Source organism: Poecilia reticulata, chromosome 4, assembly GCF_904066995.2.
Source record: "Poecilia reticulata chromosome 4, P_reticulata-male-v2, whole genome shotgun sequence".
NCBI classification, from domain to species: domain Eukaryota; kingdom Metazoa; phylum Chordata; class Actinopteri; order Cyprinodontiformes; family Poeciliidae; genus Poecilia; species Poecilia reticulata.
This window is the reverse complement of record NC_088833.1, coordinates 27,437,440-27,450,740: the sequence shown is the minus strand read 5'-3', so window position 1 is coordinate 27,450,740 and position 13,301 is coordinate 27,437,440. Positions and strand designations below refer to the sequence as shown.

Here is a 13,301-nt window from a genome sequence, read left to right as displayed (position 1 = left end):
TTTCCTGAGAATGTTTCTAAGCTTTTATTGTTGGCTTGCTAATGCGTTTGTTGTTGAGAGAGAAAGAGAGAGGAAGAGAGAGAAAGAGAGAGAGAGAAGGAGGTTCAATAATGCAGCAAGGAGCTGGAATGTACTGGACCCTCAGAAACCATTTCTCTGATTTGTGCAAGAGATCAGCACAAGTTTTTGTCAGCAAATTTCAAAACATTTGCAAAAAAGCCTCCTATTGTTGCTTCCCTTCAGAGAGCGAGGAGTTCCCTTACCTCGTATCGTAAATGGCGTACAGCTTTTTATTCCCATCCACGGCGTTCCTGTGAAAACAGAAGAGCAAGCATTATTATTATTATTATTTATTTATTTAGCTGTTGTTGTTGCATTGCTGACTTTCACTGTCTCGGACTTGTTCCAGGGCGCTTCGTTTCAAGATTTGTCCACTTTTAGCACACACCGTCAAACATCGCCGCGACTTTCCTGTCTTTCTGTGGCACCCGACCCGTCTTTTCACCCGACCCGTGTGGATGGGATTCGATCCACATTTTTGGGAGAAAAGCAGAGAGCGCTGAAGTAGATGTGCAGAGGTTCTGTGTGACATATTTTCGTCTCCTGCAATCTAGACCACCGACAACAAAAGCAGCAGTTTTCAGCTGCGTGTCCCACTTAGGCCATGAAAAAACAGAGGAAAGAGTGTGACAGTAGCCTTTTAGAAATCAGGGCCGGCATTGTTTGAGTTTATTTTACCAGCTTGTTTTAGTGGAGCTTAATAAACTACTTTATAGCAAGAGTTTTGTTTAATTGCTATGAAAATGTCCACAATATTTATCTTCTTTTTTAAGAACTTACTTTGCAACGAAATGTGGATTTGAAAAAAACAAACGCCTATATAAGGAATAGTTTCACTTTGCTAGATGCTACAGGACAAATTCTCATGACATTTGCACCAACGTTAGATGCATCAGAACCAATAAACTACAGAATGAAACTTGTGCTTCAGAATAAAGAGTGCATTGGTATCACATCGAGTTGATGTAGTTTGACAAAAGGCGGTCCTCACACTCATTGCTGACTCATTGGACATCTTGATCATGAAATAGCATAAATAACACTGGACCAGTTCCCAATATAGAGTCACTAAAGTTTAATCACACAATTTATACACACATACAAAAAATGCTGACTAGAAATAGTCCAACCCCCCACTCCCCATGTCTGGCGCCCCCTTTAGTGCAGCGCCTCTTTGCATTACATTCAGTGCACACCCACTTTTTTGCTTCCCTGGCTACTAATGTCATGAAGTTCAAGGCTATGAATACCACGTTAGCGCACTAGAGCCATTGTAGATTAAAAAAAGGAGGAGGAGGAGGAGGAGGAGGAGGAAGAAATTTCCGCCATAAAATTTGAAAAATGTTACATTTTTGGGGAAATTTTCTGAGTTTCAGAAGTCGGAAATTTTCGAATTTTGAGGTTTTTTTTTTTTTTAGAAAATTTCAGATTTTTGTTTTCTAGAAAATGTGCGACTTTTCCTTTCCAGAAATGCACCTTTTTTTATTTTTTACTAGAAATTTTCGGAAATGAATTTCAAAATTTCTGAGTTTTCCCTAGCACAGGGGTCCCCAAACTTATTCCTGTGAGGGCCACATAACTTTTTCCCTTCTCTGTTGGGGGCCGGAGTCAGTTTGTAACAGAATAAGTGTGACGTTTGCAGGAGTGCCTACATGTAAAAAATTATTGTTTTCCAGAAAGCACAATCAAATAACATTCTCTGGGTTCTTCACAGAACAAAAGCCAGGAGATAAATAATAACACTATTAATGAAATAAATAATAACCAAATAACCCTCTCTGGGTTCTTCAAAAAAATATCTAGGAAGGATTATAGTCCGTATTTTCTGAACTATGAGCCGCACCAGACTATAAGCCACAACCCCAAAGTTTTTTTTTTTTTTTTTTAAACCAGTAAACACACACATATAAGTCGCAGACATCTCTGCCGCTCCAGGTTTTCCACAACGATGCAGCAGCTGCAGAGGGGGGCGGACACCCAAAATTTGAGTCATAACAGGTCAATTGAATATCACATTTATTACGGTTGAAAAAGAAAAAGTTGCCAAGTTGCTGAACTGATTCTGGTAGTTTCCAAATGGTAACTGTAACAGTAAAAGTGCTGATCCTTTGTGTCTGCTACTAGCATGTGCTAAATGAAAATGGGTGTCTTCTTCTTTAGATCTCAACGGCAGCTTCCATCCATTATTATTGCACCAATGCCATCTACTGGATCCTAATATATATACCTCAAATTCTCATAATGATCCTAGTATTATTTTTTTTTAAAACGAAAAATCTTCTTTTTCCCCTCAATGCTATTTAACTGATCAACAATATTCTCAAATTTCAATTCCCTATTAAAACCAAATTCTGTTTTAATGGGCACTTTCTTCCTTTATTTCCAATTTTGACTTCCAATGATTGACTTCCTGCTAAAGAGCCCCCTGGTGGGTGAAGAAAAATCCACATATCAGCAGCTTAAAGTCCGGAAAATACGGTATATGAAAAAATATCTAAATGCTCTCTGGTATTGTTCAGGGGGCCGGACCAAATGTGGAGGCGGGCCGGATCCGGCCCGCTGGCCGTAGTTTGGGGACCACTGCTCTAGCACATTTTTGACTTTCCAAAATTTCCTTTTTTTTCTAGAAAATTTCTGAGATATTTTTTTTATGCCCCTAATATGCCGTCGTAGTCATGTTTGTAAAACTAATAGAGAACACATTTGGCTCTGCGGGACCGCGGTACTAAAAGTGCGTATATAGTCAAAGAACATTAAGGTGAGTCAGATGAGCGCGTTCATTTCCAGCAACTGCGTTGTAGAAAGATAAAGATGGTTTGAATCTTTTCTTCATGTCTCTCTTGACTCCTCTCTCTTCCTCTCACCCTCTCTCCATCCACCCCTCCTCCTCCTCCTCCTCCTCCTCCTCCTCTCTCTCCCCTCACACATCCTCCTGCTGTTCCTGCTCTCTCGCCCAGTTCTGCTCAGTGCGCAGTGGATTCCGGATCTTACTACGTCCTCTCCCGCTGAACACACTGTTGGATTTAGTGCAAAGCTCGCCGTGCGGCACCTCGGAGACCAACTAAAGGATGGTCAGTCCGCACAGCTGTAGAGGAGGAGGATGAGGAGGAGGAAGTGGGGGGGGGACCCTTATTCGTTTCTGCCGCCTACTTTCTTTTTCCTTCTTCTTCATTTTTATTTTATTTTTATAATCGTTCCGGGGAGAGCTGTAGCTGACATTGAAAGCAGCAGTCTTTGTTTTACAGGAGCGGGTCGGGGTGTAAATGAATCTGCGTCTGAGAGGGCAGCATAAGTTTGATCCTCTGTCGTGGTGAGATTCGGCGAACTGCGGCACATGCGGCGGGAGCGGCGCGGCGGCGTCCGCCAGCAGAGAGGGAGATGTAGCGGGACGTGTGGTGTGTGTGTGTGTGTGTGTGGGGGTGTGTGTGTGTGTGCGTGTGTGTGGGGGGGCATCGGAGGAGGAGACGCTGCTGCGTCGGTTAGACTTTCAGATGAGAGGGGAGCTTTCTGTCGAGATCGTGACGGATTTTCGTCGTCGGTTAGTTGGGATGTGTCGTGGATGTGCGTGGCGGGGGGGTGGGGGGGGGGGGTGCGGCGGATGATAATGATGATGATGATTATGATGATTCACCGAGTTCACCGAGCTCCAGGTGTGGTGCAGGACGTGTAGACAGTCTGAGGTTGAGGGTATTTTCCTGCGTGAAAGCCTCAGTGGAGAGGAACCTAATGAGCGCGTGGAAGACAAGAAGCGGGTGGGCTGCGTGAGGTGACGGGGGGTTGGGGGGGGTTGGGGGGGATGTCCAAAACAGAAGGGGTGCTCTGATGTAAGGATGAATTTAGCATTTTTGAATGTGTGCTTTAATTTTCTTCCTTTTTTTTAAGGAATGTTGTCTTCTTGCGCAGAGAGGAGGGCGACTGTGTTTGGCTACCTGCACACACCTGATCTGGAGATTTCAGTGCATGCTGGCTCTTTTTTTCATGCTTTACACGATTATATATATTAAAAAAGGAAAAAAAAAATCTGAAATCATCATAATCCTATGTGTGAATTCATTTATCTTATTGAAATTGGGCATAACAATTTTTTTATTTTCATTTTTGCAAAGATATCAAATCTAATGTAGTTTATTTAAAGATGTGCTGCTGGTGAAATTCCCAGTCACTGTAGCTTAAAGTATGAATGGGACAATGTCAGTGTGGCTCTCTGCCCAGAGCGGCACGGACTGTGGGGCGGCCACAGTGTACAACAAACATAATAAATCTAGTCAACTATGACATCCTAAAATAATGGCCTTTGTCATTTTTTTATACCAAAATCACATTGTCTCATAAAAGAAGTGGCAATTAAAAAAAAATTTATGCAATTTTTTTTAATCAAAATCATTAAAAAAATAAATAAACAAAAAAAAAAGACTTGGGTCATTATTTTACTAAGGTGAACACATGCAGGTTTTTCAGTACTGACGTATTTTGTAGTTGACAATCATTTTGCAGTGTGTTCAGTGTGGGACTGCTGATGCTGCTGCTGAAGTTGGTGTCTCAATTTGTTAATCGGTGCCAAATTATAGGGCTCGTTCTATGTTTTGCTTCTTTTTTTTTTTTTTTAGGAAATCTAAACTTCATCCACATGTTTCTTCTTCAAAAATGTCCATAGACATAGAGACAGTTCTAATTTCACCTCAATTATTATTCACTAAATTCTGAATTATAAAGCACAGTTTGATCTTTTACTTGATTTTGGGAATCCTTAATGTTGCACCATTCATGCTGGAGCCGCCGCTGTTTTTGTGTGTGTGTGTGTATATATATGCGTGTGTATGTGTGTGTTTTCAGGAATGGGCGATGGGATGTGCTTCAACGTTGCAATGAGACGTCTATGCTTCTGTGTCTTGCTTGTGAGCAGCACCTGCCATCTGAGGTGAGGAACCGAGTTCTGGCGTGTTTGCATATTGCAGAGGTGCAGTGAGTTACCATAAACACCCCCCCTCCCCCAAAAAAGAAAAACAACAAAAAGTTGTCTTTCATCCAGCCTCTCCCAGGATTTAGCCGGAACCCCCAAACAGGCGGAGATAAATGACAACATCACCATCTTCACCCGCATCCTGGACGGACTGCTGGACGGTTACGACAACAGACTCCGGCCCGGTCTGGGAGGTGAGTCCGGTGGATCAATAAGCCATTACAACTCTTTGTGCACAACTGTGATTAGGAGCGCTTGAATATTACTGAAGGACAAGGAGGTGTTTATGAAACCACAGTTTGATCTCTACAGAAGAAGAAATGTTTCTGTGATACGAGACAAAGCTGATCTGATCCGACCTTCTCTCAGTGAGATTTAACATCATAACAACCAAACAAACAAAAAAAAAGAAGCTATTTTTGTCTTAGTTGCACTGGTGATGAATCAGTATAGTTACAGCTAAGATTTGGATCTGCTCTGATCGGTGAGTAGTGTGGTCAAAGAATGAAAGATCAGCTTTCTTTCAGTATATTTATTAAATACATAAAACTAAGAACTTTAACCTTTTTATTTTAAACCACATAACTATCTGTGATTCACTTTTCAGTTTTATTTTAGTAAAACTCAGCTTAATTGGCATAATCCTTAAATTTCTGTTAGTTTTAAGCTAAAGCTTTATAAAAAAAAATCTGCTGGAAAATTTGACATTTTTCTATTATGCGTAGGAAAATGCTGTAGCCTTTAGGGAGAAAAAAAAAACTGGCATTTTCAATCCTTAAAGAAAATTGGAAAAGTCTGTTTTCAATATCATCACCGTCCTGATATAACGACCTAAGTCTTTTCTTTCTTTTTTGCCTAAATTATAATGACCTGGGCCATTATTTTAGGAAGGTGACGACGATGTGCTGCAAATAATCAGTTTTAAGTGTCTTTTTTATTGCGACCACTAGGTGTCACCAAAGTCTGCATGCTTCAGTTAAACTAAATTAGATTTGTAGAGGTTTTTCTGCCACTAGTGACTTTTATTTGCAGTAAATACGACAGGAAAAGGTGAGAGACATGCAGCAAAGGCCCCCGGGTTGGGAACTGAGCCCCAGACAGCTGGAACGAGGGCTAATGTCTCAGTATATGGGACGCCATATACTGCTACACATTACTACCCCATAAGTTGTTTTCTTTTTTTAATGTAGTTGATTTAAATGCTGAATATGTTTCTTATCCCCAACCCCAAAACAAGGCAAAAAAAAAATCTTAAAGGAAAGAAAAACTAAAATATTAAAATCAGTAAAATCTGATTAAGAAATGTTAAAAATATGACCCAAAACATAAATGACTGACAACTTAAATTGCCAGAGTAATCTAAGGCAATCAAAAGTCAGTGCCATATTTAGAGTTTTGACATCACTGAAAGCATCTTAAAGGAGCAGCTCTGGTGACCCGAGCACAGAAAAAGCTGAAAGGAGTTTGGAAATACTTTCAAACGACAGTCCATACAAAACCTCAACAAATGAAAGCAAAATGAATTCACTTGTGTGGAAGTCAAACTCATTTTCACTTTGGGCCATGTCATGATCATGGATTTCCTGAAAAGGCAGAGTGTATTGATAAAACTACTTTGTAACAAACTAAAAGTATTTTTAAAACAGCTGTCTCTGCATTCGATTTTTGAAATGAAAAAAATATTTTCACAATCAAGTAACTGGGCTGTATGAAGATAAAATCCTTGGATTTGATTGATAAAATAATATTTAAGAGCACAACTTATCTTTAAAGTTCTTTTAATGTGGCCATAGAGTCTGAAGGGCCACATTAAAAGTTATGGTGGGCCGAATTCGTTCCCCGGACCTTGAGTTATGTACTAAGCATAATACAGTTTTTATACTTGCAGTCAGGCTAATTATGAATTCACCATAAGTATATTTAATATTAAATATACTTGCTCCGGCTTCTATTTTGGAATTACTTATTCATTTATTATTTATGACAATACTGTCACCAAATTTGGTCAATTGGAAAAAAAAAATCAAACCTTTAAATGCATTAATTCATTAATATATATTTTTACTAGGGATTTTTTCTTAATTGATTCTGTGCTTAACAAGAGGCTAACATCAGTGATTCTGTTGCTTTTTTCCGGTCCCAGTAGGATTTCTGGCTGCTGAATTCCTAACCAGCTGCAGAAAAAACAAACAAACAAAAAATAAAACACACAGTACTTCCTGATGTTGGATGATGTCAGCTGTCTTCATTCCTGAGCCTTGATTTTAGGGTTGCCATGCTTAAGAGTTGTAAGAAACATATTTTTGACGTAGAGTTGATGTGTTTTGGAGCAGCACCAGATTAAAACTGACCACGCTTTTTCTTCGTTAATTGATCTTACTTGACTTAAGGACTGCATGTCATCTGCTTAACGGTGAAATGAAATGTCACTCCTCAAAGGAGCATATTGTTGTAGAAATTAGCACTCCAAATTTTTAAATGTATTTCTCAGGGATTACTTAAAACAAGGAATTTTAAAAAGTTTCAAAATAACTTTCTCTGGATATGCAGTGTTTGAGGAATACATAGTACTACACACACAAAAAAAAGTTCTCAAGATAGATCCTAGAGGAACACCACAACTTACGCCTGTGGAGTAGGTGAAATATACAGATTTATCTCAGTAGGAATAATCTACTGACCATGACTTTAATAATTGGATAATAATTATTTGTATACTTAAGATTTCAATTTAATAATTTCCTGTGTTTTCCAACAGAGAAGGTGACAGAGATCAAAACCAACATCTTTGTCACAAGCTTCGGTCCGGTCTCTGACACGGAAATGGTACGCAGTATTTTCCTCCGGATTAGTTCTTTTTATGAATCTTTTACACAGTTATTAAAAGGTTTATTATCTGGAAATTATGATTCAAATGTACGAAAGCTGATCACAGTTGCATTTGCTCTTGATTTAATGAGATATTTGTGTCTCTATCACAAAGTAACAATGGCCGTTTTTGCAAGATAAGGAGACGATGATGTGTTCCTGAATGCTCATGATCAATTTCTCAGTGTCCTTTAGACCTTGTCGAGAACAAACTCAAGCTGACAATGTCAGATCAAGGAGAACCTGACATTAGAGACAGGTTTAGCACACACACACACTCACGCACGCACCCACACACACGCACGCACGCACGCACGCGCGCGCACACACACACACACACACACACACACGCACACACACCCACACACACACACACACACACACACACACACCAATCGTCTCGTGATCTTGAGAAAAGAATCTTTGTTTTCTCAAGAGTAATTTGCTTTCTCCAGAAAAACATCGCAAAAAATGTCTGCTCTCGGCTTCCGAACAAATCTGCTCAATCAGAGGGGAGACTGCATTATTTACGTCTACATAAAGTCCTAGTTTGATGCAGCTGAAGCTTTCTCTGCAGGAATACACCATTGACGTGTTCTTCCGTCAAAGCTGGAAAGACGAAAGGCTTTGCTTCAAAGGCCCGATGGAGATGCTGGCCCTGAATAACCTGCTGGCCAGCAACATCTGGACCCCCGACACGTTCTTCCTCAACGGGAAAAAGTCCATTGCGCACAACATGACCACGCCCAACAAGCTGCTGCGGCTGAAAGACGACGGGACGCTCCTCTACACCATGAGGTGGGCTCTCAGGCCGCCGTCCTGCCACCGCATCAGCGGCTGCGTTTCAACTGCAAATGTGCTCCGAAGTTTGTCGATATTCTGATAACACGGAAAAAAACACAATTGTGAAAAATGCAGTGATTCCACTGAATAAGACCCGCAACTAAAATCCCACGGAAATTAGTTTGTTCAGTCAATAAGTCATTAAAAACCACAGGGTGCCATCATCCTCCTACCACTTCCTGTCTTCTTCATGGTTTGCGCCAGAGGAACATCTGTTTTTTGATCATGTGATTTGTGTGATGCGAAGAAAGTGTTGCATTGCAGTTTTATGAGATAAACCTCATCCCAGCACCAAAACGTATTGAAGGTTTTTTCTAAACTGATTTGCTTCCACCAAGCAAATTTATTTTTGAAAATTCAAATTGCCCAACTTCATAGTCAATGGAAAAGCAGCCACTGTTTCTTTTTCAATCAGGCCGTGTGCTTCACAACACTAGCTGTGTTTTCATTCAATACGCAGTCGCACAATTTCACATTTCGAAATTAAATTTATTTAATGGAAACACGGCAATTTCGGTCAAATCTTGTTTTTCTATAAAAAGTTTTGCCTCTAGTATGAAGCGGTTTTGTGGCCATATTGAAATTGGTTTATTTTGCAAAACTGCAATGGGTGCTGTTTATTCCACATCAAACGAGACACACGATCAACAGCCGAATGTTGCCACTGAAGAAGACAAAGAAGAAGACGACAGGAAGCAGATGGAGGTCGATGCCACAGCATGATTTTTAATGACAATACCATGTGGACAAACTTATTCACGTGTGACTTTAATAGCATTTCTTATTTAACGGCAAACTAGCTGCACAGTGGCGCAGTTGGTAGAGCTGTTGCCTTGTAGCAAGAAGGTTCTGGGTTCGATTCCCAGCCCCGGTCTTTCTGCATGGAGTTTGCATGTTCTCCCTGTGCATGGTGGGTTTTCTCCGGGTACTCCGGTTTCCTCCCACAGTCAAAAAACATGACTATCAGGTTAATTGGTCTCTCTAAAACTGTCCCTAGGTGTGAGTGTGTGTGTGCATGGTTGTGTGTCCTGTCTGTCTCTGTGTTGCCCTGCGACAGACTGGTGACCTGTCCAGGGTGACCCCGCCTCTCGCCCGGAACATTAGCTGGAGATAGGCACCAGCACCCCTCCCGACCCCCAAGGGACATGGGTGTAAGAAAATGGATGGATGGATTTAACGGCAATGCCACAAACATGAAATTATGTTTTGTTTCGACATTAGCAGAAAATCAACACGTTTGTAATGGAAACGCAGCTACTGATTGGTTAGAGCCGAGTGAAACATGTTGTGCAATCCAATTAGCATCAGCGGTATGACTAAAACCTCGACCTGCTGCTTCTTTTCATTGAGTGTTTTTTTTTTTTTTGGAGCACCGCTGCACTGAAAACAGCCCACACACTTGTTTTCGCCGACCCGGCACTGACGCAGCATCGTGTTTGTCCCCGTACTCTGAACTGAGGGGTCAGGCGAATTTCAAATGTTTGCTTTGACCTTCTTCACTCTCTGTAGCGCCACCATAGTTACCTTTTTAACACATATATTCTTTTTTTCTTCTTCTTTATATTGCTGTGGAAACTCAGGAGCAGTCAGGAATACAGTCCTTTGGAAAATAATCCTTATATTTATTTAACAGATCAGAACAAACTAGCACTTAGCCATAAATTAGAGAGGAAAACAAAGCATGGTTTTAAAAACTATACACATAAGATCTTCATTTATCTTTGTTCCTCTTTACTCCGATACTACAAACTAAAGTCCAACGCAACTAATTTTCCTTCAGGATATGGGCAAACAGACTGAAAACTTTATCACAATATTTTTTGGTACTACTGCGATAACAATAAAAATGATGACAAGAAGTATTTATTACCTTTTTTTAAGTTACTCATAGCAATTATAGCCTCATAAATACAAATACTGCTCTTGAAAAAGACACCAATGCTTCTTTAGGACACCACACATATAGAAGAAGTGTGATTTGCATCCCCAAGCTACACATAATTACTGCATTTAATCATATTTTCAAATTTATTAACATCTATTGATTCTCTCATTGTAGAGAAAATAGTCAAACTTACAATTTCAACAATATGGACAGTTTTAAAAAAACATCATTAGTTATATACTATAATTGATAAACAGTATCATAAACCCCTAATTCAGAAGTCAAGCTATTAGTAAATAGTCTCGATAAAACGACTTTCCTCTGAAGGCCTTTGAGGTTTGGTAGAGAAAATTTGAACAAGAAGTATCAGTTTTTACACGTACAAAGCTCGTCGAGATTTGCAGAGGTAATTGCAGTGAAAGCAAGTCCACACCACACTTTTCAGATTTTGTTAGTCATAAAACCAGAAAAGCATATATTCCTTCCACTTCACGGTTACACGCTATTTGGTGTTGGTCCAAGTTACATAAAATCAGAATAAAATGTATCGAATTGTGGTTGTATCGTGACAAACAGTGAAACGATTTGACAGGTGCGGACGCTGTGAATGTGTTGTTGGATCTATGAAGGCTTTATACAAACACAACTAAGCCTGTCACAATAAGTAATAACTCAATGAATCGCATTGCATCATAAAACGAGCTGAATAATTTACATTTGCATGATTCATGTTTTTTTTTCTCTTTTCTTTCTTTCTTTCTACAAAAAACTGGATTAAAAAAGTGTTCAGTTTGGTGCTTTGATCTCAATTAGCCCGTCATTTGAAAGGACAGTTTTGCGTACAGATTCTTCATCATTCTATAAAATCTTGTTTTATTTGTTGTTTCTCTTCATTTATTTTAGATATTCAAAACATCTTCCAGCTCCAGTGTTAAATGTTTATTAGAATTTAAGGTTTATCGATTTTTGAGAATGTGTCCTTGCATCATTACCATTATATCACTTGAAAATGGTCTCGAAACAACAATATTGTCGTTTATCGTTATTACTTCTGGCACAGTTTATCGTCCGGCAGAATGTGTTATTGCGACAGGCCTAAACACAACAACGCCATACGCAGCGCTGCGCTCCAACCTACAATTATAATAGAAGGAGAAGCATAATTAACACAGGTGTCACTCAGATCCACTTGCGTTTCAGTGCTGGGTCGTCGTCCTTTCAGAACCAGAAACCGACCAAGTCAAACATTCACTTTGGGAAGCATGAGCAGATGAAATGGGCTGCGTGTCAAAAATGACGACTGACTCCCCCCTTTCACTACATTTTTGCCAGTGAGGCAACCAAGAACAAATGAGCTCACGATGGGCCACCAAAGGGTTTGTGTTCTGGGAGCGAGGTTATTACAGAAACATGGTACGCATGCATCACTCTCCTCTTTCCTGCTCTCCTGCGCTGCTTCAGAGAGCAAATACTGTCGTCTGCAGCGCCGTCACTGCTCTAGCGTGAAAATCTCCCTCTAAGGAAACATACAGTTCCAGTTGATGCTGTGCAACACCTTCCACTACACACCATGTGCTGGAACAGAAATTGCACTTTTTTTTTTTGTAATTCTGTCTCCCATAGTAGCGTGTTCTGTTCTGATTGGGGTTTTTTTTAGGCCAATTCTGTACATATGACTAATGGAAGCTGAATCATTCTAATCAAGACCAACACTCAGAGAGTTGAAATATTAATTTTGCACATTTAAAGTGACATGATAATATTTTTCTGCATTATTAACTTTGTGAAGAGAGAATTAAACAGCAGCTTTCCATCTTCACTTCAGACTTCGACTTTACAGTCAGCCTTAGAGGTGATGAGAGCACCGTGTTTGTGCTTCGAAAAATTAAAAGTCTTTATGTCCTAAGGTCACAAAATAGTAAAAAAAAAAGTAATTTGAGACTTAAATTTCCCCATCTTACAAATATCAAACCATGAGGTTAGTCAGTTGTCTTCCCTTTAACAACATTAAACTAGTTCCGAAGCTGCTGCTGGCTGGTTGGTGCCTATATTTATAAAGTCTGTAAAAGTCCTTCAGAGTAGTAGTTTGACTTTAAAAGCTTAGAACTACTCTTCTGCTCAACCCGTGGTGTTGCCCAAGGCTCAATTCTGTCATGTCGGTTTTAAGGTTGCGAACCCACATGCAAGAACACAGTCAGACAGAGCGAGTCAGAAACAATAATGTTTATTGAAGGATCAGGGAGCTGGTGGCGAAGCCGAATCGGCGGACCGGTTCTTCTACTGCCAACGGGAAAAAGCAGGGTTAGCGAGAACTCAGCGGAGTTTCTCCAGGAAATGACTGAGGTGAGCTTACTTGGCGTGGAGGTATTAGGGGCGAAGCGGAGCGCGAGCCGAGTGTCCGTTGACGAGCGATGCTTAGCTCTGATGTCGGGCACGGCCTGGAGCCTGATCCGTCCAGGCGGTCCTCCGGGAAGTTCGGGCGTGGGCCTCCTGGCCCGTAGCGTCCCGAAGGGGAAATCCCGGGGAGATCACGCACACACACACAGGGAGTGGCGTCTGACCGGGAACACCGGCAGCGTCGGGAAATCACACAGGAGGGAGGTGATCCACAGCGGGGAGACAGACTTACACGAATGCGGGGGCAGCTGGTTTCCGGGAAACAACTAGAAGACGGCGGGAGAATCT

General features: G+C 40.6%; 2 protein-coding genes across 4 annotated transcripts in view; one reads left to right on the top strand and one right to left on the bottom strand.

The window, feature by feature from the left end:
- gabrb3 (gamma-aminobutyric acid type A receptor subunit beta3) overlaps positions 1–13,301 on the bottom strand; it is a 61,271-nt gene that overhangs the window by 30,154 nt on the left and 17,816 nt on the right. Inside the window, exon 2 of the mRNA XM_008407635.3 lies at positions 264–311. Coding sequence (XP_008405857.2) covers positions 264–311 — 48 coding nt within the window. The remainder of the gene's footprint in view (positions 1–263; positions 312–13,301) is intronic.
- The window catches only part of gabra5 (gamma-aminobutyric acid type A receptor subunit alpha5), a 33,730-nt gene continuing 23,416 nt past the window's right edge, over positions 2,988–13,301 (top strand). Inside the window, exons 1-5 of one of the 3 annotated variants that reach the window (XM_008407637.3) lie at positions 2,988–3,131; positions 4,894–4,978; positions 5,090–5,214; positions 7,779–7,846; positions 8,466–8,686. In XM_008407637.3, coding sequence (XP_008405859.1) covers positions 4,896–4,978; positions 5,090–5,214; positions 7,779–7,846; positions 8,466–8,686 — 497 coding nt within the window. In that variant the 5' untranslated portion in view covers positions 2,988–3,131; positions 4,894–4,895. Of the gene's footprint in view, positions 3,132–3,209; positions 3,456–3,505; positions 3,599–4,893; positions 4,979–5,089; positions 5,215–7,778; positions 7,847–8,465; positions 8,687–13,301 lie in introns of those variants that run through there. The other 2 variants (XM_081606615.1, XM_081606616.1) reach the window with 2 other exon arrangements.